Raw genomic sequence first — 26,463 nt, forward strand, 5'->3', positions numbered from 1 at the left:
GAATCAAATCATTACATTAATTGATTTGCAGAATGAGATAGTCTGGACTGTTGCAACATATGGTCAGTGGGAAGCACATCTCACATTCCAATGATATAACCCCAAAATCTTGCCAAGACCCTTGCATTTACAAAAAGCACTTCCTTTGTCAAGTAGTAAACACTCTGTCTAGATACCAATGCTTTCACAGCATATTCTGATTAAATACAAATGTCTGAAAAACACTTCATTTAAACAAGCTCAATCGGATTAAATTGGCTCTGAAGCAAATGCTGGTTGCACATGTTTACAAGCCTACTCTTACAAAACAGTGATGCAAAGGGCAGATAGATTTTCCATTGAAATTCCTTAGGGAAGAGTAATTTCTCAAGCCATTTTGTCAAAGGAACGTTATTGTCTACATTGTTCCATGGCTTGAAAAAAGCCACACGAAGTAGATTCTCCTGCACTGTGGAATGTATCTTTCTATTAAAAACTAGTGTTGGAAAGCTCTGATCTTCACGGTTCTTTACATACACTAACTCCAAAGAGTGTTGTCTTTGCATATGTATACACAGAGAGCTTCACTTCTCCTTTCCTTGCAATTCTTTGTGAAGATCCAGGCCTGTGGCTCCTCCCCTCAGCTTTCACTGCTATGACAAGCTCTGTTGGATGCTGATGAAACAGGTAAGAATCAGGTGTGTTTCCCACTCTAAGAAAGTTTTGACCGAATAGAAACATGGACTGGAAACATTCACTAGGGAATGAGAGCCCCAAAAGGCAGGAAAGAAGACAAAATGAGCATCTTTCCAGCTTCTGAAGAGGCGGGGGTGCTGAGAACACAGAGAAAGGGATCTTTCCTTCCTTCCTTCCAGCTGTCAAGAAGAACTCATAAAGTTCACATTTATCAGATATACTCCAACTAGAGGCTAAAAATCCATCAACCCTTAAGCGGTTTCAGGAAAATCATGTCAGGTAGGGACAACTTCTAACTTGAGTTGTATCCTAGCAAGTATGCTGCTTGTTCTTAGTTTTCTGCCCTGAACATCTGTCTATTGTGATCCTGGTAAATATTTTCACTGCCCAGGCAGGCCAGGTGGGTGGAGCAGGACATGCAGGTGCATGGGTGTAGACTGGAACGGCAGAATAAACCAGAAGAGAGAAAATGTTCAACAGTGAGGAGTGTAGTGGGTCTGGGATGGTAGTGATTTTCCACAGCTGGCATCTAGCCAGGATCAAACTACCACAAGGAGGAAATAAAAAAGATGTTGAGATAGAAACAGCAAGAAATACTGAAAACACGGAAAAGATACATTGTCATCTCTTAAAAGAAAGTGAGAAAGAAATGAAACAAAAACAGAGACAAAAAGTGGAAAGGGAAAATGAAACAATTGTAACAAAATAAATCAAGATTTTATGAATTAGAAAGAATTGAAATGACAAAGAAAAAGGACTCTCAGTATTTAGAAAATATAAAATAAAACATATATATGCAGCTATTTCAATCTATTCATCTCAAGAAGGTGTTTTTCCCTTTCTCTATCAAGCTTTGTTTCTCCAGACAATAGAAGCGGGAAATCTCCTGTTAAATGCTGTATTAATTTATTCCATATTATAAACCAGAACATAACTGGCCTAGTTTTGTGATGAACATCCCACCAGAAATGACTGGTATGTGAATGTTCTTTTACAGCCACAGACAAATGCTACTGTTGCAGCAGAAATGGTATTCAAATATCTCATGTTTCTTATGGGCCACAGGGGTGTACCCACTGACTTATTGAACACTGCAGTGCTACTGAATGGGTATTATTGAGCTTGTGTTTGCTGCCTCCAAATTTTCTCTATCAAATACACAGCTTATGAAGACGGTGAGACATGACAGAGTATGGCATGCCTCATCTGTATTGTGTAAAAATGTCAACAACACAAGGTTCTGGAGATTAGAGGCTGGTACAAGTCAACATCAGTGTGTAGCCTCATTCTCCCAGGAAGTTCTCAAGGGAATAACTTACTGAAAATCAGTAACAATTCTGTTGACAGTACAGAGTACCAATTGATTGAGTCTGTTCTGCAAACTGCATGAAATAAGACAAAAAAGCACTGTCAACTTGATTCAATGACTAAATGAACAAAACTAAATGATTCTGAAGACACAGAGGAAATGCCTTCATTTTAGTTAAATACCAATATCAGATGCCCACTTAAAAAGCGTATCTTCTAAAAAAATATTTGTACTCCAGAAATCTCTTTATAGTACAAATGGAAACATCTACCTTTTTTGAATTATTCCAGTCATATTTTCTCTTGCCACATGGGGGGAAAACATAATGTTCTAATTTTAAAGGAATGGGTTCAGTATGTTATTGGCACTTTATTTTGTGAATTATAAAGCCTAAGGGAAAATCTGCTGATTATACCATACAGTATTATAAATGATATGCATCTTGTAGGCAACCCATATGACTAATGTATTCCCTTTGACAATGAGGGAAAAAAAAGGTGCTATTTCTGAGTGTAAAAAACATGAAACCAAATGTGCCAATACTTACGTCAATTAAATCCGAAAGGTCGTGAATATAATACTTGAAAACAGATGCATTGGTTGCTTCAAGGGTGAGCAGGTATTCATTACGGGCCTTAATAGATTTCAGCTTGTTTTCAGAATACTTTGCTTGACGCTAGGGAAGAGATGATATATTAATGTATTTGAATTCATTTGTGGTATGTAGCAAAACCTGTAACAATTCAAGCACACATTCCTATTAACAAGACCTTAACAAGACCTACAGGTCTTCTATTAACAAGATTTCTACTAACGAGAATCTTAACTGCCAGCTTGTAATACAGATAATAAAGGTAATACAAAGTGAAAACATACTATTTTGTTTCAAATGCATCAAACCATACAGTAAGAATTATACTGGGAATAAACTGTTCCCCTCTCTGAACTGCAATTAAGTCAAGCTATCTATAACCCAACTCCTAGTTTATTACATGTATCTTGTTTAATTTTATTTCCCAGATGGAATTCTCTGTCTAATATCATGCTAAAGAATGTCAGAAATGCACTGAATTTACTTCAAATGAAGGTAAATAAAAGGACTGTTTACCTTTTCCTTCATTTTTTCAATCTTTTTCACAGAGCTCCGTCTCTGGTGCCTTTCTTCTAGTCGAATATGAAAAACGGGGTCTCCTGACCTCCCAATCTGTTTTTCTTCTTGCTTCTCTGCCTCCTTCAGTTTGCTTTCTGCACTGATGCTCTCTGCATGATACATGTGGTATGTTTTCATGACCTACAAAAGACAAGAGTCAAAGGAGAGTGAGGAGAAAATGAAAATACCAAGACATGTACAAAAGAACCATGGGGTCTTTCAGTAAAACGTTTTCTTATAAACACAGGCCTTGCACAAGTTTCTTTGCCAATAGAGACTGAGGACTTCGGGTTGCATTTTTCTTTTCTGATTTATTTAATAGTATTCCAATAAGGATCATTTTTTGTTTGCCGTGAAAGGAAAAAGCAAAATTCTTCACATTAAATGTCAAGATTTTCGTCTTTGAATAAAACTCTGAAATAATGAGCAATAAAGCTAAATCTATATCAGTGCCCTATCTAGCTGACTTTTACAGGGCTAAGTTAACAGCTTGGCTGTGGACACCGAGTGTTTGAAAGCAGGAGGACCCCTTCAGCACTCAGGAAAGGGGAAGGAAGCAGAGGTAATGGGAAGCTTTGCTCCAGAAGCACTTCCCTGCCAGCTGGATGGCTGTCCATAGCCTGGAAAGAAGTGGCAACCAATTGTGTGTCCAGCAGATTGGGTGAAATGTAAAACCAGACAAGAGCTGGAGAAAGAGCTACCTGATAACTAAGTTGTCAATGTGCCTTCCCACAGCCCCCCAGTTAATACCATTATCTTCCCTCCACAGACACACTCACTCTGCAGCCAAGAGAGCTTAGGCTCCCAGCCTGCAAATACGTGCTTGCACAGACCACAAAAAGAGAGACTGGTTCAGCCTAGTCCTTTCTTTCCTCTTTGTGAAAGAAAAGCCTCAGCTTGAATGTTGTATAGCGGGCAGCAAGCAACCACAAACCACCCACCTCTGCTGGGGAGGGCTGCCTCTGCCCACCTCCAGTAAAGAAAGCCTCTTTCTATATTCCCCAGACATTTTTTTTTTAGTTGCTGTTTTTGTTTCTTTTTTTTTGGTTTAGTTCAGTTTAAAGCAGAAACAAAGCCAAAAGGCATCCTCGGGTGGCCTGCGGCCTCCTCTCTTCTTCACAGGGTGCCAGAGCCCTTGCCAGCAGATGTTATCTTTGAGCTGAGGCCATGGGAGCCATTCACATCTCCTTCATAGGACACTGCCAGGGCTGATCCTCCTTCAGCACTGCTTTGTGTGACCCATGCAGGAGACAGCCTAGTCTGGGGAGCTGCCTTGAGATATCCTCTAGAGAAAGGAATACTTTTTGTAACTGAGTAGTTATGCCAGCCTAAGGAGCATCTATAGAGTGCTAACACTGAGGACACTAAAGCTAGAACAGAGGAAATTCACTGCAGCACGGCTTAGTGTGGATGGTCACAAATCAACTGCATGCCATGTTGGGTGATGGTAGAACTGATGCATATTTAAAGCCTTATGTAACAGAAGGAATTATGCTTTTATAGAGTTGCAATCTTGCACAAGCATGTATAATATGCACGTTATACATCACAACTGTGGGTGCTACTACTTAATTCTGATGCCATGCTGTTGATACAACTTCAAGAGTATTGATACTAAAAATGAAACAAGTTGCTCTTCACTAATCTTCTGTAGTAAGGTAAAACAGAGACACCCATCAAAAAGATTGGCCTTGTTTCCAGTTTTAGAAACATATGTTTGCAGCTCTCTGCTGAAATAACCCAAACTGTCCAGAGCAGGGATTAGTGTTATTGCTGCTGCTGCTATTTTATAGCACAGTTGTGCTACAAGGCTTGACCAAAGTGCACAGCTCCCTGCCTGAGCTACCTGCACCCTCTGGGAAGAGCAGCTGTACAGCGCCTCCCATTCTGCATGGATAAGGCAAACACCCAAATGCGAATGCAGCTGGGCTGGGAGGCAAAGGTGAGTCTGTAGAGCCCAGACCTGCACAGCATGGTCCACCACCTATGTCCTGCACCATTACAAAGGCATTCCTGAAGTTGTCAGTAATCTGTGTCCAGAGAGTCTACCACATACAGCCACACAGAAATAAAAGAATGACAGCAAAGAGAAGAAATACGCATTTCATACCACAGAAAGTGATACGGCTCTATTAAAAATGATGGGAAAAGGAAATGAAAAACTAGGTTTTGTCCTTCTCTTCCAGCCTTTTTATTAAACTTCTGAGTACTTCTTTAAATAAGGCTACAAGTGTTTGCTTTTATTTTTTAACTTGTGTCCTGTGCCAGCTCCAGAGACTTTTTAGGTGATAGGACAAGGCTAAGCCATGTGACTTACCACCTAGAAAAATTATTTTCTTTTGTACTGTCTCTGTTTTTCTGCCTCCAGAGAGCACAATATTAATATCTCGGAGTTTCCTGACAGCACATCTCAAAGCATGACTGAAGTGGTGAAGTAAGAATTTGTTCTGTTTGCCAGAAGCAAAGGAGTAAGCACTGAAGTTCTACATTTTTTTTCCTGAGTGCCATGTAGCACAGCAGACTAGGCATAAATGTCCTTCTGCAGTGGCTGTGACATTTCGGCTTGCCTGCTTGTTGAGTGAAGGAGTACAAGTGCATCACTACCAGCTCTCACCAAGAGGCTCAGATGTCTCCATGCCGACTCCAATGACTGCACATCACTGAAGAGTATTTCTTCCTCTCACTGCCCACTAACAGCACATGCTACCAGATCCAGTGTGTCTTGTTACATAGACTGGAAGTCAAGTTTTGTGTGAGAACTACTATAGAGCTCACAGTGTCTACAAGTAACCAAGACGACTACTTGAAATCCATGTTCTTGCAAGAAAGTCTGCACAAGCTTTGGGTAAATGATTCCCAAGATAACTAAAATGGAAAAAGAAGCCCTCTCTCTGGTAGCATTCATAGAGCTGGATGACAGTCAGAGTCTCTCCCACCCAAGCCACGCTGGCTTAGAAATCAATGCAGACTATGTACAGAGCAGTGATCAGCCTATGCATTTGACTCCTGTCCAGTTTGTTATGTTGATAGCATTGCTTATCTCATGCACTGGTGACATCATTGTTTTGCAAGCCTCTGGGGAAGGCTGACAGCTCCAGCCTTTTTCACGATTCGATGGTGGTTTTTAAAAGCTGATACTGCAGCAGCTAAACTTAAAACTGTGAAAGCATTAGACAAATACATACAGAAAATAAATGGGAAGAAGCTAGGGAGTTGGCTTCAGAGTATTCCAGTGCACGCTTCCTCGACAAATTAGCTTACAATCTGCATGTTAAGTTGCATATATGACTCTCTCCCTTAACGTTATACCATCTTTTCTCCTTGGAGGTTTTAAAAGACTGTTAGATACTGCAAAGGACAGTAATATTCTTGTAAATAGACTTACTGTATGAAGAGTTCTGAGATCCACAGATCTCCAATCCGTGACTATGTAACAGATCCATAGAGCTGTTACTCAAACGACAAATAACCCGATGAAATAAGCAATACTACTTCTCAAATGTCCACCAAACTGTTGAATGATAGACTATACTGTGAGAGTATCTATCACTGAACCGACTTTAATTAGTCCCTAAAGTGCTTATTGATCAGCCATCAAGTATGCACTGAAAGGAGAGAGCAAGGTCATAATTTTGCAGATGCTGAACTGTCCCTGTGACATATGCTGTGCTTCTCTGCTGTAGTAAACAAGACTTACTAAATGCATACTAGTTCCTTTCTAAAATTAAACGGTGAGTTTACCTCCTATTAATTTAGCAGCTTTATTCTGCAGATCTAGTGATGGAAAATATAGATTTCTGTCAGATAACTAAGTCAGACTACAAGCAGATGAAAAAGATTTTGCTACCCAAACTATGTGCTTTCCCACTTGTAGGTGACAGACTGTTCACTTTAGTGATACAAACGTCTCATTTTCTGTGCCAAATTTTCAGCATCTTTCATAAAAGCTCAGCAAGCAGGCTTAGGGCAGCAGACAGCACTTACCACTGAGAAGGACGCATTATAGTAAAGCCTTAGAGAATTATTTTATTGAAACCCACAACAGCTATCTGGGCAAACCCATCAAGAAGACAGTAATTAGTGCTGTACTTCAGTGGGCTACAGGAGAGGCATGTCCCTGTAGCAAGGCGGTGGCTTTCCTTTTCTACATGCTTACTTCTTCTCAAGAAACTTTCTGAACCCAGTGGAGTAAGACTGAATGCTACAAAGTTAAAATATATGGGAATTACCATGTCTTACTGTGTGCTTTATTTTTATAATGAAGCTGCACGATTAAAAAGCTTTTTTTCCTAGTGTTTCTTAGGAAACAGGCACTTAATGGAACAGTAGTTCATCCCCGTTGCAATTACAGTGCTTGAACTGTTTCAGAATTGCCTCTGCTAAGTCGTGAGTTTTTATCAGAAGGCGGAGCTGCAAGGGACTCACTAAATCAGGTTAGCTAGTACTTTCCCCAAGAAATAAGCAAAATCTTATGTCAATTTTACTACATTAGTGGTCTCTATCAGTTAAGTAGGCTCAGTAGTATTAGCTGTTTTCAGCATCCTCAGATGCGGTTCCAGGAATTGTCACTGATATATTACTACCAATACAGAATTAATGATTTCACCTTCTCAGATCTCTGGTGTGTTACAGTAAATTTGATTTAACTTCTCTATAGAGAATCCAGATTCTGTGTTATTTCAGCAAAGAAAAAAGAAAATCTGGCAGCAACAACCTTGAGAAATTAAACAGCCAAGATTTTTAAAGAGTAAGATAAAGCAATGGAAAATGCAAGTGGCACAGCAGCCCTATCTTACCTAATATTAAGTTGTTTGCTTTGGATTGTCCCTACTTTTTCATTTCTCTGAAAGCCTTAAATTTGTATTGCTTGTGAAAAGTGTGATGCCAGTAGAAGTAATTTGGAAAACCAAGTGGAAGACGTGAAGATTTTTATGATGTGCACCACTTTTCTCCACCATTCATCCTTATTGCCAGAACAGCTCTGTATTTTTAGCAAACTTGTCACTTCGCTCACTCCCCTCTGACTCCTTTAGAGGTCATTTACGCATATGCCCTCACCCCCTAATAAATCCAGTAGAGCCCTCTCTTCATTGCAAGAGAAGACTGCCTACCTTCTGTTTCCTACCACTCTAAATCACCCAGTATTTACTGTCATATTCCAGTATTTGATCTGACAGTACAAGGTGTTTTAGCTTTCCAGAGAAATAGAAGAACTTGACTGGGGAGCTCTCCCTGTTCCAAAGACGACTTATTGTAAAATCAATAATCTGTCACTTCTTTGAATCAACATGTAAAAAGGTTTTTAAATCTCTCAGTTCACAACCCAAGTCTCCTGTAGTATTCAGTTTAACCAGCATTTTTCCCTGTCATTGTCAGGAAATAACCTCCCCTTTGTGACTCCACCAAACTAACTGGGCTCCTCCTCCCCCATCCCCACTGGCTCAAAAGGTACACCTTGCTCCAGTTTCAACAGCTTTTCTCCGTAGGTAGGTAAAACATGGGACTAATTACTAGTCTATATTGGCTTAAAGTGTAACAGGGAGAGGAGTAGGAGAGAAATGCAGCAGCGTAGATGCTACGGACCTGAAAAGACTGACTGGCTGGCACAGACATGGAAAAATCCTGCATAATTTAAAGTACCTGCCACTAATAATTTACTGAATTTTCAAAGATACAGAGTGAAGCTTAGCTATTAAACTGGTTTGGACTCATAATTGGAGAAGCAGTGCATAAAATACTAAGAACTGAAAATATAGTCTTGAAATGCATAGTCACTATTCCTGTGTGCATTGTAGAAAGCATATGAATATGTAACATAACATGTAAGAAAACCTTCTCTACTGAAAAGGGATGAAAAATGAAAAAGTAAAGTTTCCCTTACAAAATTCTGGTTATTCCAGTAAAATAAGTCTGCTTTGTCCATAGGCTCTTAGAACACCTTCTGAAGTTTCGATTCACCTGCTTCTGTTCTTATTTTTTCAATCATCCTGTACATGATTTGAAATTCTAATGAGGATGGCACAAGGCAAAGTCAACACAAGCTAAGCTGCTCCCAGGGAGTAAATAAAGATCTATTGTAAAATTTCTTATTTCCATTTTAATTCCTAGCAATGAAAATGGGAAATTAATTACAAAAGATGTAAGCAAGGATAAAGGTCTCTTAATAGTATGCATTTTTAAATAACAGTAGGTATTTAATCCTCCAAAGTGTCTGATATTTTTTGTCATTTCATTGCAGTTTTGAGCTTTTCCACATCAAATAGACAACCAAAATGCTTTCTACCCTCTCTTAAAAGACTAAGGTTCAAAATTTCACAAGTTAAAGAAATACCTTTGAGCAGAAAGTTTAATTGAAAATCTTCATAATACACCTTTTGTGGAAGGTGGCATGTCTCTTCAATTCCTCAATGACTGATTATTTTCTTCTCTTAGAACAGTTTCTTCTTTGCAAAATCTTTGGCACTGTTTATTAACTTGTTTGATCTAAAAACACTTCAAAACCAATGGACATACCTTCCTAACTACACCAGGTTTTAGCTCTGGCTCTATGAATAGGTTAAAAAGGATTTCCTGAGGCAGAAGTGCAAGACTAGATTGCAGAGATGAGTCCCAAAGTCAGTGTTTGTTCTGGTATCTTCTATGACACAGAAGACTAGGACACCTCATACAGTGTTGTCATCTGAAGAAAAGTCAGATGTTATTCTGGTACTTACTAGGCTGTCTTAGAACTCATCTATTAAAAATATTTGGACCAAATCAGTAGCCATTCCTTTAAACACCCCATTTATTCTGGATCATTCTAGAGGAACTGGGTTTGAGATATCCAGTGCTCAAAAAGTCTGGAAGCAGTTTTCAACACACTTTCTTGCACAACTGTTTGTTTTTTATTTCTGGAGAGTGACCCTAATGTACAAATTTTTCTTATAAGTAATGATGATAAGAAGTAAATAGATTATTAAACACTTCTGCATACATACCCTTGTTTCACTAAAAGCTCTGATACCTTCCCCTTACTCAAAGGCTTTATGGGTATTCAAACTCCATACGGCTTCACAGTTTAACAGTTAAACTTCGTGAAAGTAACAGTCCTTTTAAACACTCCAGAATGGATAACAGGGAAAGACTTCAATATTAGTGTATTATTCACTGACTTGAAATTAATTTGCTTTCTTTTTGACAAAAAAATTTACCTCACAATAGTAAGACTGAGTATTTTTTTCCTTTCCATAAATCATAGGGCAAAAACAGGAAGATGACTTCTCCTTTTTGCAACTGACTGAGAAACGTACCTCTTGGATTTTAGAACTGTAGATACATGTTTTACTAAGATCACTGTGATCTTATTCTGTAAACATGAAATGTCATACTAAATTAAAAACCTATGTATGAATTTTCCATGTGTCTAGATAGCTTTCCACCTTTATGTACACAAGCACGTGTATTACAGATGTGCTGATCACTGTTCTAAAGATGCAACCAGTAGAACTCACGTTATTCCATATCGTCACTTTACTAAGCATGGGTTGTATTTGGCTAAACAGGGCATCTACAGCTGACCAATGCCCTTGCAATCAGTGAAAAGCTGGACAACGGAGTTAATGGTGTAGATCATTTCAGCTGCAGCAGATGCTTGCATCTGATCAGACAGAGAGGTCCGATCTCCCCTTATTAGATTTTCAGTGACTATAACTGGAACCTAGATGGCAAGCCTGAAAATTAGGTGAAGTAAACTCCATCCCAAGAAACCATACTGCAGTGGTAACCTAATTCTGCTAACTTCAAAAAAGTTCCTATTTACAACAATCTTAAATTCTATGAAAGCAATGAGCATTCACCAGAATCCGTATGTGGAGGTTAATATCTGAATAAAGCTGTAGCCATCAGTAGGAAGATACAGCACTAGTGTAAAGAAACAGTGAAAATGCCAAAATCCAGTTCCAGAGATTTTCACGAGTGATTCACCAAAGCATTTGAGCACATGCTGGACTGTTTTCCTACCCTGGGAGCAGGGCACTCATCCAGCACCTCACTGGGCGCTGGAATTATGCAACAGTGTAATTGAAACCAGACAGATCTCCAGGGGTTACTCAGGGCTGAATCCCCTCTTGTGCAAAGGCTCCAGACTCCTGCGGCGGCTGATACCCTGCAGCTGTGTGAATTGCCTGTGGCTATCGCTGCTTTGCAGGAGCTGATCCCAGCACATTTCATCAACTACAGGCCTGAGCCAACAAGGTTTTGCAGTATTGCACCCTACAAACTCAGTGGTCATTTCAAAGAAAAAAAGAAGGTGGTTTATGTAAGTTTTAGGAATGTGTGTCCATAACTGCAATCCAAAAGAAACCCAGGACAGTGAGATAGACCTAAATTCCTTTGGATATTCTTTTTGACATGAAGGTTGAATGTTCTTCAACTCACCCATTGATGGGTACACAATTTTACCTATGCCAAAAGAAAAACAGACAACATTCACAAAAGAAATGTTTACCTGATCTCTTCCCTGGTCTCTGATATCTACCTAAACTTCCTTTAGAATCACGAGTTGTTTCTTGATATATATATTATGGGGTTTTTTTTTTCTGGTCCCCCAAATCTTGAAGACTGGGAAGGGAGCAGTCAAAAGGCGGTTATGCAGGGTACTGGAGCACAGATGTTTCAGCTCTTCCAGATAGAAGGGAGAATTTAGATGTACAACTTCCTCAATTATTAGGAAACAACACACTTTTGTTAAGAGGTGGATGTCACCAGTTCCTGTATAGCTATGTTTAAAACAAAGTGTCATTCTTTTTTTGTTATTTCTCAGAACATATCCCCTCAAAAATAGTTTCAGACATGTTTTTTAGGTAGACAAGATCTCGTCCTCTAGTAACAAGTTGTGTAGATGAATTTCAAAGAGGAAAAGAAGTTCAGACTTACCTTTTTCTAGATTTTCTAACAGGTTATCAGCAGCTGGCCAGAATGCCTAGTCTGTCTTTTTTCCCTTGACCTCTCTGAAGAGTATGGACAGCCTACACAAGTCTACATTTTTTTATTTTTCTTTTCATTATTTCCTTATCCCAGACAGGGAGAGGAGACAGTAACATTTACTAATTTTTACTGAGTGTTGTCCGTGGGTCAAACCAAGCAGATGGCAGTATGGACAAAAACAAGGCAGAAAAGGAAGAGGCTTTTCTCTGGTAAACTCTGTGTAAAAGTGTCTCATTAATAATCAGCAAAACTTATAATAAACTGGTTTAGCATAGTCTGGGGGGAAAAAAGGGTTGAAAGAGCAATCCTGAAAACATTAGCATATGTATTGTAAACAAGTGAGTAGTCTTTTCAAAACAGATAGTTTAGACTTGTGTAAAAAGACAAAAATAAGCATCTCCACTGGGGGGATAAAACTTGCTAGATAAAAGGCTACTGAAAGCTTACAGAAGCAGCCCAATATGGAATTTGTGTAAGATAAGCTAAGTAAGTAACTGTACTTACTGTGTAAAGCTCATTAAGAACTTTCATTAAGTCTTCATGAAGCTGAAACGCAATCTCTTTGCTCTGTAATTAAAAACAAATCATTAGAAAAAGGCATGCAAAACCTACAGCATATATTTGCTTCTTGGCATTTGTACTCATTGCTCATCCTAGATAGCAAATGCAATATTGCTTGCAAAGACACAGTTCTGATGGAATTCAGTACATGAAAAATCATGATTCAGGCAAGCAGAGGTAGACAGATGACATCTGGACAGAAGACTTCTAAAAGGAAACTCAGAAGTAATTTGAGAGATTTTTCCCAAGAAGCCATCAGGAAATTAGGTGCCAAAAGAAAGGGTGAAGTTCAGGATGAATGCTAGAAGCCTTTTTAATAGAACAAACTGTATTCTGTTTGATAAATGCTATGATATATGCAAACCCTAAACCATGTGGAATGTGACATTCTAGGGAGACATCCTGCTCAGTTTTACATCTAGAATAGTCTTTGTTTCTCAGCACATGCAACTATGCAAATATTTATGCAAAAAGTAATTGTGGCTCCTCTTTGAAACAGATACACAACTGCACAGTATTCCAGAGAGTGGGCTGCTGAAACAGCTTTGTTTAGCTTTTCTGGACTGCGTCTTTACTTTCATTCTGACCCAGAAAAAAAAGAGAAATGCTTTGCAATAGTTAATAATGGAAGCAAGTATGTCAAAATAAGAGTGTTTAATTGAAGTCTCATTCAAATATATTCCTTTGTTAGCTATCCACAGCAGTTCAAACAGATGAAAATTGTGGCAACTGTGCAAGAGTTGAAGGCATTTGTACCATAGCCTTTGGAAAACAGCTATAGAACAGAGCTACGGGACTTGGCAAACGGCCTGGCTACATTTCTTCTGCAATGCTCAGCATTGTAACATCCATGCTGGAAATGTCAGCTCTTTTTTCAGTGAATAAATTGATAATTAGCCCAGCTTCTAAAAACTCCAACTTCATGATAGATAATGGCCTTAGCTATGAGAAGTACTTTGTATTTGTGTAGAAGCCAAAGGAAAACCCTCAGGGATAATTCATCTCCAAAGCTGCTAACACATACTTGGCCATCACTAAAACACCTGCAGGAATAATGGTTTCTGAATGAGAGTTTCCAGTGCAACGCCCACATACGAGGAGCAAGAACGCCACACATCCCACCCACTGTGTCTTCCAGGAGGATGAAACACACACATACAGTAGCTGCAACAGAAAATTTTGACTTTTTTCTCCTCCTCCTGCTGTCATACTCCTAATTCTGGACAGTACTTTCAAAAACCTACCATATCACTTCACAGTATTCACTCCAATCCTTCCATGCAAGATGATTTTTAACTGACAAGAAGCTAGAATATATAAATTAAAAACCAATTCCGTGAAATTCTTGTATTCCCAAGGGCATTAGTTGTGGTAGCTAAGCCACAGTGAGACATTCACTGAAGCCAAGTTACACAGAAGTGCTGTGAAACTTTCTTTATTGCTTATACTTTTCAAAGACTGATATTTTTCATAAAGTATGCTCTGCTACTGAAGTATCTAGAACATGAGGCTTACTACTTTCATTTCCTTGCAAATATCAGGTTATTTTCATCTAATCTTAAGGACAAAAAAAAAAAATAATCATATGCTGAATAGTACACAGAGTGCTTGTAAAGAATTGGAAAAGGATTGCAGATTTGCAAACTGCTGTAGGGAGACACAGCACAAAGCTTTAGCAAAAATTCTGAATTGCTTTTCACTGCTTTACATTGGCACCTGCCTTTAAAAGTCATCAATGCAGCTCTGACACAGCTTACACATCCCCTCAAAGCTCCAAGAAGTGGAGGCCACCTGTTTTCCCTTGGATAGCTCCCCTTCTATACTGCTGAATATGAGTGGTCTGTTTTCTAAATTACTTTAGGAGAAAGAAGGACAAAACACACAAATCAGATGGTTGACATTAAGACTAGAAGATGAAATCATATGAGCGTGGGAAAAAAACTGTAGATGAACTCCAGCTTCCAGCAATTTATACCTTTCAACTGTTGGCCACTACCATCTTAAAGCTGATGACACCTCGAGCCCTACATACAGCAATGCTGGCTACAAAGCAGTATGCCTTAACCTGGCAGTGCAAAAGTTTGTTTGAGAAGGTGAGACAGAAAACTCTGAACTAATCTTCTCTTTACTCTTTGTAGATTTTGCTGTAAGCAAAACACACAGCACTTCACCCTCCATTTCTGCTCTTCAGTTACACCCTAATGCAAACTTATGATCACTATTTACAAGGATCCATTTCTTCTCTTTGCTCCTGTAGAGTTTTGTGCAGCACTGAAGCAGAAGCAGTCCAGCCCTCAGGATTTACAGGCCACCATGCATTTACATGATCTTTTGCAGGCAACACATTGGTCAATAGTAAATTTGAAAGCGAAGAAATCACAGTAGAGGAAAGAAGGAGATGTTTTTAGGCAAAGACAATAGGCTTTAAAATGGGAAACAAGAGAAGGAGGCAGGGAGGGAGGGAGGGAGGGAGGTGATCTGCAAAATGAGTAAAAATTAGGAAGAGAGAGCCCAGGAATGCCACCCGACCACAGATGAGTCATTCTTCCACCAGTTCATCTGGGGACTCCAGCCCACAGAGGGAGCCTGTAGTGATGGATAACATGTCGGCTGCTGTCTCTGATGAAAGATTTTGTAGGAATTGTTCAATCAAAATAAGAGATTTGGTTAACCTTAGCAGTATAAAAGCCATTTCTTTTTCAAGAACCATCTTACATTAGCATTTAACATCAAGAGATACTGACTCGAGTGGCAACGACACAGCTTTTGCTGTGTAACATATCATGTGTTAGAGCATCAGATAGGAAATGCATTTTCTATCAGTGGTCAGTGGCTCTCCTATTTCTCTTTTAGGCTACCTATTCCTCACTATAGTGCAGCATCTTTAAAGGGTGTGCTCCTCTAGAAGTCTATCCTGAGAGTAGCGAAACAACAGAATGTAAGATGAAGCACACATGTTCCTGGAGCTGAGTTGATAGCTCTAATCAGGCCACTAAAACCTGACAGACTGAGCTGCTTCTTTATTCACTACATCCTACAAAAATGTATTAGCATGTATTAACCAAAAGCACAAAGAACATCATAAAAATGTTAGAGCACAAACTCTTGCTAAAAATATTATATATGTAACTAATCTGGTTCAAAGCATTAAGAGAGAGCAGTGTACTTTTTCTCACCTGATAGTAGGACAGATCACGCTCATGCAACACACAAATAAATCTACCTAAACCACTCTTTCAGTATATGCTCAACTTCAACCACATCAGTGGTCCTCCTGATGTTATCAAGATTTCTGGATTAATGTCTGAGAAACTTAACATTTTATTCCACAATAATACCCTTTCGTTGGAACCTGTACGAATTTTTCCTTCCATTTCAGTTAGGCACCCAAACTTTCCTCTCTTGGGGTCTTTTAACTGAAACGTAAAGAATCTGTTCAGTTCTTCTCAGAACTCTTCAGTGTCTGTATTTAGTACACTCAATGCTCAACAATTTCAGTTACGTCATTTAGGGAAAATATTACGTGACTGTTGCTTTTAAATGAGTCTGCTGCTGTCCCTGGGGGAAGTGATGTGCAAACCCTTCTTGTAAGGAGCTTTCATGAGCTGCGGTGACACTGACATAACCAACTCAGTAAAATTTTGTCCCAGATTTGCCAGTCTATAGCAACAAATATCTTTGCTACTCTTTTAAATGTTTCAGAAAATGATGCAAAAAATGTCTATATATGCCACAATCCTTATAAAGTCAAATAGATTTGGCAGGTAGTCTTATTCCTTGTTAACAGCTAGATTATGAACTAAAATATTTATTGTGCCTGGCTCCTCCAGCATCTTCTACTGTAAACATTGGAAGATATGTTCATCTTGGCTCGTTACGGCTTCTGCCCAAAGAAAATACATGTTTATAAATTACAAATATACAAATCTGCCTAAGGATTTTGTGGGTATGTGTTTATACAGTTGATTATTAATGCTGGGGTAACCAGAATCCCTGCATGAAATGCTCTGTGTAATACTTTTCCCTTCTGCTTGACATTTTTCCTTATTACTTTATTCTTTAATTGTCCCCATGAGGCCATCTACCCCATCTGCCTGAAGAAACACATAACCAAGCAAGGTTTGAACTCTGCTACTTCATGTTTGTAATTTTATGTGCAGCATGAAGGCCAGGCATGAACAGCAATCTGTACTGCTTTCATATGCCAGCAACCAAAAAGAAGAGGAGCTTAAGTGCCTATCTGGAAGTATAAGGCCTGACATAATATCATCAGATCAACAAAATCTCTGAACTAGATTCTAGTGCTGCATTTAGTACGTTTAAACAGATGCTGGTTCCAAACTACTGGAAAAAAAAAAGTCAAAGAGCTCCTGGGAGAACAAAAATAATGAATATCTATGTGTTAAGTGAGCCAGCCTAGACAGGAAAGCTATGGACAATCAAATACCTGAATACAATATATCCTGTCCCATCAGAACATGTAAGAAAGAAACAGAACCAATAAGGATCATTCCACCAAAGCAATCTAAAGGTTGAGACAGATGTATAGATGCATACAAAAGGAAGAGCCACAGTGAGGAAGAACAGTTAGACACGGGCAAGGTACAAAGACTAAGGAGCACAGACACCCCTCATCACTACATTTCATGTAGACCAAAATGAGGTACCTCACACACCTTTTATAGAAGGACTGGAAAAGAGCTTGCCACAGACTTGTAACTTTGTGCTGTATCCCACATGGGAGACATCAGCAGGAGAGAGAACAAAACAATACTGTACTGGCTAGATTGGGCAGGAAACGAGGAAATTGTTTGATCTTTTCATTACGGCAATTCAAGTTGGAGCCAATCTTAGAATAGCACACAAACAGCATCTCTCTAGAAAATGTTGGGCTCATTTAATGGAAAAGTTTCATTTGAGGACCTAGTGCCCACGAGTGAAGTGGAAAAATCTAGTAAAGGCTACCACTGAGAAGCAGAATGGGCAGCCTCATCCTCTAGGGAGGAAAGAGGGGGAGAAAAAAGAGGGAGCAGAAAAAGCCAAGAAGCTCAGACTGACTTTGCTGATGTCTCCCTGTATCTTGCCTGTGAGCAACAGTGCAATCGCCTCTGAGATACATTTCCTTTATGCAACAGGCAGATTTGGGAATCAGAGCAGAATGATGGAGATCTGCTCTGATCACAGGCTTAGTGTAGTTACTCTCCAGACTTGGAACTGGAGCTAAAACACCTCCAAAGATGCAGAAGCTGCTGCTGTAAGACCAAAGGAGAAATAACACAAGATGATAATAGTGATAATGAAATTATCTAGTTATTGGATACAGAGAATCTTGATTAGATGGTATTTGGAAACTACTTAGAAAAACATTAAGTGCTTCTATATGCAATGCTGTGAGAGGCAATGAGTACAGATACATTAGATGACTGTATTTCCTGCTCTTGGCTGTGACTGCAGTAAGATACTAAGCATGCACTTGTCAGTCTTTAATTTTGAAATCCTCACATTACTACTGTTCTTCATATTTACACTTATAAGAGAGAGTGTACATATTTCATAGAACAGTATGATCAGACCCCAGTGTAGAAGTACCTGCAGGATATGATTTGTCTCTACTTCAACCTGAAATCTGTATACAGTAAACATATCCCATATGCCTTCATAGAGATTACACTCTTTGAGATTGATTAAACATTTCCCCAACAGAACTTTACTCCAAATATAGTGTTTTTCAAAAGTAACCTGCAGAAAGTGATAGAAATTGGTTAAATAATCTATTTGATGTTTATGGATCTCCAACAAATTCTACACCATTTTCTTTAGGGAGAATATGATTTTGATGGAGGAGAGTGTTGGATCTCACCTTTCATGTTCACACCTTCTCTGTGTTCCTATGACCTCTGGAGGCTGTAGCACAGGACATATGCATTTTGCACCTAATCTCTTTCTGTTGCCTGGTGAACATCCATTAAGCAGTACTGAGACAGTCTCTGATGTACCTTAAGTTAGACTGCTCATTCACATCTGACAGAAATTATCACCGAATCATAGAATGGTTTGGGTTAGAAGGGGCCTTTAAAGAACATTATGGCTGAGGCTTCCCATTTGTACTAAACAGAAATGTAGACAGCTTATGTTCTTCTTCAATAAAGCAAGGCAATTTGCTACCAGCTTCACCTCCTGCACAGGGCTTGGTTTATTCTCTGTCCAATGTTGTTCACCTCATTGTATAACTCCCTTTATAACTCCTCTTTTCACAGAAGAGAAACTGGAGCTACATCATCGTTCAAAGCATAATCAGTTCTTCAGCTAGTAACTAGCAGCAAATAAATCACTAGTGCTTGGCAGCAAGCACCACAGCAAGAGAGACACCCACTTCTCCAAGGAAAACTTTATCTAGGTACTTTTGTACAGTCCATCTGGAGACAAGGGAAGAGAAGTTCTGGAGAGAGTCCAGCGCAGGGCCACCAAGATGATCAGGGGACTGGAACATCTTTCATATGAGGAGAGGCTGCGGGAACTGGGGCTGTTTAGTCTGGAGAAGAGGAGACTGAGGGGAGATCTTATTAACATTTACAAATATCTAAAGGGTGGGTGTCAGGAGCTTGGGACATCCTTTTTTTCTATAGTGGCTAGCAACAGGACAAGGGATAATGGGATGAAGCTGGAACACAAAAGGTTCCACTTAAATATAAAAAAACCCCCTATTTCACTGTGAGGGTGAGGGAGCAGTGGCACAGGTTGCCCAGGGGGGTTGTGGAGTCTCCATCCTTGGAGGGCTTCAAGACCCTCCTGGACATGTTCCTATGTGACCTGATCTAGATGAATCTGCTTCTGCACGGGGGTTGGACTAGATGATCTCTAAAGCTCCCTTCCAACCCCTACCGTTCTATGATTCTATGAAAAGTAAGATTTCTAGTTCTAAAGAACGACTACGCTGAAAGAAAGTAGGCTAGTCAATTAATGTACATCTAGCGAAATAGAGATTTTCAAGACATGACAAACAACTGAAAAACTATTCCAGATTCAATACTGAAAAATTTCTACTGGTCCAAGCAAGTCCGAGATATCTCCACACAGGCAGTACTGCAGCATGCTCAAATTGCTTTTCCCACTATCTTTCCAACTTTTAAAATAATCTTCCATGAGTACAGTGGTTTGTGAACCACTTTATGCATCAGACATATTACATGAACAGACCATTACTGATTGAGAAACTTTAAATTTCAACTCTGTCACCATTACAGGGTTTAATGCACACCAATAAATGACAAATGTTTTTATTCTCCTCCAAGTACAACCAATGTGCTCCCTAAGTGATTCTTCTACCCACCCCATTGCTACCTATCTGGGATTGACATCAGGTATTTGTGAATTAGTTCCCTAGTTTGAAAAACATCATTCAGTCACACACTTTACATTCTTCCACCTTGATTCTCTTTGAACTCCTCTCTGTATGACGCCTGTGTATCAGCATCCCACTGTGACTGACGGATATGCATTTATAACCTATTTTTATTTTGGAACATTACAACAATGACTGCAAACACATTACGTAGGTCTCAAACTAAGGCTTCCCAGAGTGCTTGCTTAGCACAAGAGGGATTTACACATTGTATGTGTTATGAAAACACGTAACAGGCACACATAATGTATAAGGACAAACAAATACAGAGACAATGCTTAAATGATGTAACAGAAGTAGTTATGTTATCAAAAGCGTATGCTCATATCTAGCATTGGGAAGGAAAGGAAACAAACACGTACAGAGACAATGCATAAATGATCTAAGAGAAGTAATTCTGTTATCCAAAGTGTATGTTCATATTTAACATTGGGAAGGAAATGCTTTTAGGAGAATTGCAGCATACTCTACCATCTTTATGCCAACACCCTTACTTTGGCTTGAATCTCTTTCTCTCACGATGGAATTACAATGAAATACTGTTTTTACAAATAATTCATTAATACAGCATTACTATTTTGGGATTCCTAAGCGAAAACAGTTTCCTTTCTACATGGGTAGACAAGTATGCTTTTGAGAGGAGCTTTTTTCTCTGCCTTTTGGATACTTGTGATTCGGCTCTTAAGGTCACCAGCATACATAGCAGGTTCCCAGGCATTTCAGCACTGAGGATTTGCTCCGTGAGAACAGTCATGAAGAATTTATACATGTGCTAAAATAGATTTTATGCTATGTGTGCTGAATCTTCTCCTCAAATGCTACCCATTAAGATACTTTTGCCTCTCTCACACATCTTACAAGCCCAGCTGGAGGACTGCAGCAGAGGCATTACCTTCTTGAACATTCTGGTGGAGTCTTCGCTGATCTGCATGAACCGCATGATCACGTTGTTCAGGTAGATATCGCTCAACGTTGCATGGTCTTTGCTTTCTCTTCTCACTTGGTTCAGGAGTAAGTACCAACAATTCACTGGTGACAAGAGGTTCTGGTCTTTCCTAAGAAAGAGATATACACAGGTATCATGTATAGAAATGTTACATTATATTATGTTACATTATTAACACGAACATCTGCCTGACATTTTCAGTCTTAACTTATTACGTAAAAAGTGCTGCTTCTGAACAGTCTGTCAATCTGTTCTTGGAACAAGGTTGGGTTAAGGAAACTTCAGATCACTTTTAAAACACATGCTACAAATCCCAGGAGGCACAGACACAAAAATATAAGAAAAGTGTAAGAATTTAGAACACCGCAAGCCATCTGAGAGCATATAAAAAACATCTTGCCACAAAGCTTACGGTTGCTTACAGATATCCAGAATGAATAAAAGTCTGAAAGAGTACTGTTGAAAGAGTAACAGTATTTTAACTGTTGATATTAGAACTAAACAAACACTGTAAGTGCACCTCAAATCCTTTCCAAGCACAATTGGAGGTGTACCTCCTTTATGCAATGGATTTGTAGAACTGTAGAAGGAAATGCCCCCAGCATTCATATTCTGTGATCACCATTCATCAATTCAAAGTACCCATAAATACACTGCTACTGCCAGTCCCACACAGTTCAAATACAAGACAAACAGCAGGACTGGACTTTTCCCATAGTGGCCCTGTTCTGAATTTCCTTGACAGCCTTTTTGCATTGTAGGCCCACTCCAAACTTTTACTATTGCAACCAGTGAAATCACAGATGACCTCTAATTTCTTTTACACAAAGCAAAAGAAAAATACATGTAGTTCAATAACTGTTTCAAAACCAATAAAAACCTATACAAAATTTGCAATATTATTTTATTGAGATTTTAATTTCAAGTTTGCCTTGCAACTAAATGCTCAAGAAATTTGCCGCTCTTATTTTTTCACTCTTGTGCAGGGATTTTCCTATTGTCAAAAATGTCAAGTATGTGATGGTAGAACAGTCAAAAGTGGTGATGAATTGAGGAAGAAACTCCTTCAACTCTTGGTAAATTTTTCTAATACTTAAGTATTCTCACTGCTAGAAATATGCCCTTTAATTACTCATCTAATTGTCTATGCTTTCACCCTCACAATCACAGCAATAAGTTCAAGATCCTGTGTGGAAGAAGCAGGAAACAAAACCAGGTTGTGACCCTGGACTTCAGGTGAGTTAACTTTGGCCTCTTCAAAGACCTGCTTGGAAGAATCTCATGGGACACAATTCCAGATGGTGGGAGTGCCCAAGAAAGCTGATTGATCTTCAAGCGTCACTTCCTGCAAGCTCAAAATTGGTGTTTCCCTACAAGTAGAAAATCAAGAAAAGAAGGCAAGAGGCTTACATGGTTGAAAAAAGAACCACTGGAACTACTCGAGGAGAAATCTGTGTAAGGTGGAAAATGGTCTGGTTGCTTGGAAAGAGTATAGAAACATTGCCAGAGTATGCAGGGACAAAACCAGGAAGGGCAAAGCCCTTCTGGAACTAAAGCTGGCAAAGGAAGTAAAGAAAAACAAGGGCTTTTCAAATATGTAAGCAGGAAAACGAAGAGTAGAGAGAATGTGACCCCACTGATGAACAAGGAAGATGCCCTAGTGATGGAGAACGCAGAGAAGGCAGAACTAGTGAATGCCTTCTTCGCTTTAGTCTTCACTGCCAAGGCCAGCCTTTGGGAAACCCAGTCCATGGAGGATAGTAGAATGGTTTGGAGAACAGAAGACTTTCCCTTGGTGGATGGGGACTTAAAAAAAGGCAAGAAGGAGGACCCAGAAAACTACAGGCCAGTCAGCATTTTGTCATCTAGGACAGCCAACACGAGTACCCCTAAAGACCATGCTGACATTACTTGGTCCTCACTGCTTTTGCACGTCTCAGGGCCAATCCCACAGGCCTTCCTGTCTGTTCTTGCAGGAATGGTGGGAACAGTACACGGGATCACCAGTTAAAGTGACTTTTGCTGCAATCTCTTCTCAAAGCAGAGAACTGGAGAACAAACCCAAAGGCAGGACTGCAGTCATAACCCCCATGCACATCTGTCAGTCCGGATTTAACACATTCAAGAACAAGCAAAGATGTTTGTATGCACAAGGCAGAAAGATTTTGCCACAAGCTGAATAAAAGCCAAGGCTCTCTCTGAAGTGGTGACATATGCACATGTTGATTACTTTAGAAAATCATTGAGTCACTTCACTGAATTTTATGAAATATATTTACTGCTCTTTGAACTGTGCACTCTGAATTTGGATTAACCTTTCTTTGCCAGATGTGTTTGGAAAAGACTTTTGTCCTGAAACAAAAGCTCTGTGTATCCCTAACACAGCACTGACTGGATAGTGGAAAGAGGTACTTATTTTTGAGTTTTACAAATAAAAAATGTAGTTTTATACATGCTGTACACATTTGACAAGTTTTGGTTTGTACACAAGTTACTAGGCCATGAAAGGGATACATTAAATTGCAAGCAATGTATAACATTCACATCATATGCATTTCTAGGAATAAGACACAGCACAACAGGCAGCACAAGCTCATATGCAACAACAATTGAAAAGTTTTTTTTCTTAATGCCATTTTGCCAAAATTTTTGCCTTCTCCTCTTTTTTTTTTAATGGCGATTGACCTTTATTTAGACATTTTGAAATCCTATCAACTCTGCTACAAAAGGTTAGCATACAGCTTTCAAGGCCTTTTTGGGCTCTGCATGTCTTCCAGATACTGGCTGTATTTTGGGTGGTTTAAATTCATACAGTAAGTTAGAGATAATATTTGTGCAGCTTACCTTCTAAGAAACTGAAACCACTTCTCAGAAGCTTACATGAATAACTGTAGAGGGTCAAATCAACAAAACTGTATTTAGGCACCCATCTACAATGACAACTACTATGCTACTGAATAGGGGTGGGAATCTGAAACATGCCTTTGAACCTGGGCTCCATTCAGCAGGACTCAAAACCATTAGAAGCAAAGGGCAGCGTGGCACTCCAGCAATGGCTACCACAGGAACAAGGGGGAAAGAAGTCTTACTTATACTGCTGATGATCCTTTGTACTTCTCGTTTTTGCCATGAACCTCTCTGCCAGTTTTTCCAGGTTTCGGGAATACTCCATCTCTATTTCCGACTTCTTGCGGAAGAAATCCTGCAGATCCTGCAGAAGTTGCACTCTCATTTCAGTCTGCTGCTCCAGGCATTTCTGCTGCTCGACGAGTTGAGCTCGGATCTCTAATGAAAGAAACACACTCAGGTCAGTGAAAGCAAATGAGACTTGAGTGGTACCAACCAAAATGACAAACATTCCAGTATAATTCAGCCACACAGCTACACCAGTGGGATCTGGATTTCAGGTCCTGTGGTGAGATGCAGCAGTGGCAGCTCTCACTTCTGCCCTAGCATCCTCTCACACGCTACCTCACAAATAGCTATGGCAAGGGCTCAGGATTCTGCTGGGCTGAGGTGAGTAGAAGACCTGGCTCCTCCTTCCTCTCCTATCCTCTTCCTGGCTTCTGGCATTAACATAACATCTGGCTTGGAGTGATCTCCTTGCAGGAGCTAATGTGCAACCCTTTGAGCAGCAGCAGCTCCTTCTTCTGGCCTGAAAAATGGCATGAAAAATGAGCACCCTTTGGGCCTGAACCAGTCTGCTGACTGCCTGGTGGACCACACTGATTGGTGTCATCATCATGTACACCGTGGAAATAACCTTATGACAAACTCTGGAGGCATTATCCACCATAATTGCACAAAGATGAGCTTCATCTCTGTCAGAGAGGAAACTAGCGTATTATATTTGCTTTTATTTTACAGCAAATACAGAGGAAAAAATGTACCTATACTCAGAGATAGCTATTTGAAATTTTGGACAGGTTTCCAGAGACTGGGCTGTATTTATGAACATAAAGCAAAATCAGTTAGCTACATTATAACTGCAAGCATACACTCTCTTCTAGAGTAACAGCAAAAAGTCCCACAATTTCTTACCAATGTTTGCCATTTGCAGAGCTGCTATGTGGTAGGGTTGTTCTTTTCATTTTTGCTTGGTTTTTGTTTTGTTGGGGTTTTTTTAGCACTTGTATTTCTTGAGTGCTAAGCAGTTAATCACATCCTGAGAACACTCAATTTAAAAACATCCCTCTGGTTCTTATGAAAGGGTAGTTCATTAGAGTTTTGTCAGCTGCCCAGGCACAGCGTAATCCAACATCGTGGAGTAAGCACAGGCATAAACATTTTGTGAACATTATATATGCAGATATATTTAAACAGTTTAATGATACAACAAGGACTTATTAATAGTAAAACATGTCAGAAGTGATGTCCATGTAAATGCAAAATTGTTGTGAACTTCTACTTGATTCCTAACCATGCTGTGGGCAAGAAGGCATTGGAAATCTTAGATGCTTCACTGGTGTGAAATAGAAAAGCATGCTAAAAACACTAACATGACAGGGAACTGCAACTCAGTAAGTAGTAATAACATTGCAAAAAAATTATCTGATGCAACTAGGAGCTAATGCATCCTTCTTGATCTTAAAGCAGGTATGAGGGAAGAAATCCTCTCTGCTGGGATTCAAATGTGTATACTGAAATAAGGCAGTATGAGCACAGAAAACCGTTAAGCTAATATATTTATTGGAGAAGGGACACACTGCAGTATTTTCTTCCAGATCTCCTTAGAGCTTCCAGCTGTTGTGTTAATCATTAATGAGACCATCCATTTTTATCATCTGAGAGGTGAACCAAAAATATTCATCATTTGGATTTCATTTCATTTCATTACAAATCAGTTCACTGGAAAAGGACCATGCCTCCAGCAAGGATGAGCCACTGTAATACGACACTGTACAACACTGTATCAATGACATTCATATTTATAGAGAAGAAAATCACATTGGAGCAGGAAGGTTATTAACAGAAACAAAAGCCCAAGACTGTTTTTTTCGGTGTCCACTACTTTTAATATTGCAATTATGGAAAATCCCTGCATAAAGGAAACCAGTTGTACAGATTTGCTAATCAGAAACAGTAATTTTGACCCCCAAACTGGGGTTTTGACTAAATCTGAATCCTTGTACATGGTCCCTGTACTTTGGCCATCTCTCTTTCCCACTACAGATTTTCTACCAGTTACCTCAAAAGCAGAGCTCTGTACAGAGCAACTACATTCTGATTATTTTGTAGGTCAGTGGATCTTGCTGCTATAATTCTTCCTTTTTAGGCAGCCTTTTACCATAGCAACAGGAAAGAGAAAGATTTTAGAAACAGGAATATATGCATAGAGATACAAGAAACAATGAAAAAGGGACAACACATACAATATGAGAAATTGCATTATCTCCTTGATGCTGCCTGAATTTCCAGTAAACAGCAGTGGCTTTCTTCAAACTTGTATATTAGAT

At 39.3% G+C, this 26,463-nt stretch overlaps 1 protein-coding gene across 3 annotated transcripts in view; it reads right to left on the bottom strand.

Annotated features, from left to right (window-relative positions):
• Nucleotides 1–26,463, bottom strand: part of SRGAP1 (SLIT-ROBO Rho GTPase activating protein 1) — a 148,251-nt gene that overhangs the window by 51,738 nt on the left and 70,050 nt on the right. For all 3 annotated transcript variants that reach the window (XM_062016831.1, XM_062016823.1, XM_062016838.1), the window contains exons 2-6: nucleotides 24,097–24,292; nucleotides 20,954–21,116; nucleotides 12,603–12,665; nucleotides 3,093–3,275; nucleotides 2,532–2,660 (exon numbers count right to left, since the gene is read on the bottom strand). In XM_062016831.1, coding sequence (XP_061872815.1) covers nucleotides 2,532–2,660; nucleotides 3,093–3,275; nucleotides 12,603–12,665; nucleotides 20,954–21,116; nucleotides 24,097–24,292 — 734 coding nt within the window. The remainder of the gene's footprint in view (nucleotides 1–2,531; nucleotides 2,661–3,092; nucleotides 3,276–12,602; nucleotides 12,666–20,953; nucleotides 21,117–24,096; nucleotides 24,293–26,463) is intronic.

This window comes from Colius striatus, chromosome 1 (genome assembly GCF_028858725.1).
Source record: "Colius striatus isolate bColStr4 chromosome 1, bColStr4.1.hap1, whole genome shotgun sequence".
Lineage (NCBI taxonomy): Eukaryota > Metazoa > Chordata > Aves > Coliiformes > Coliidae > Colius > Colius striatus.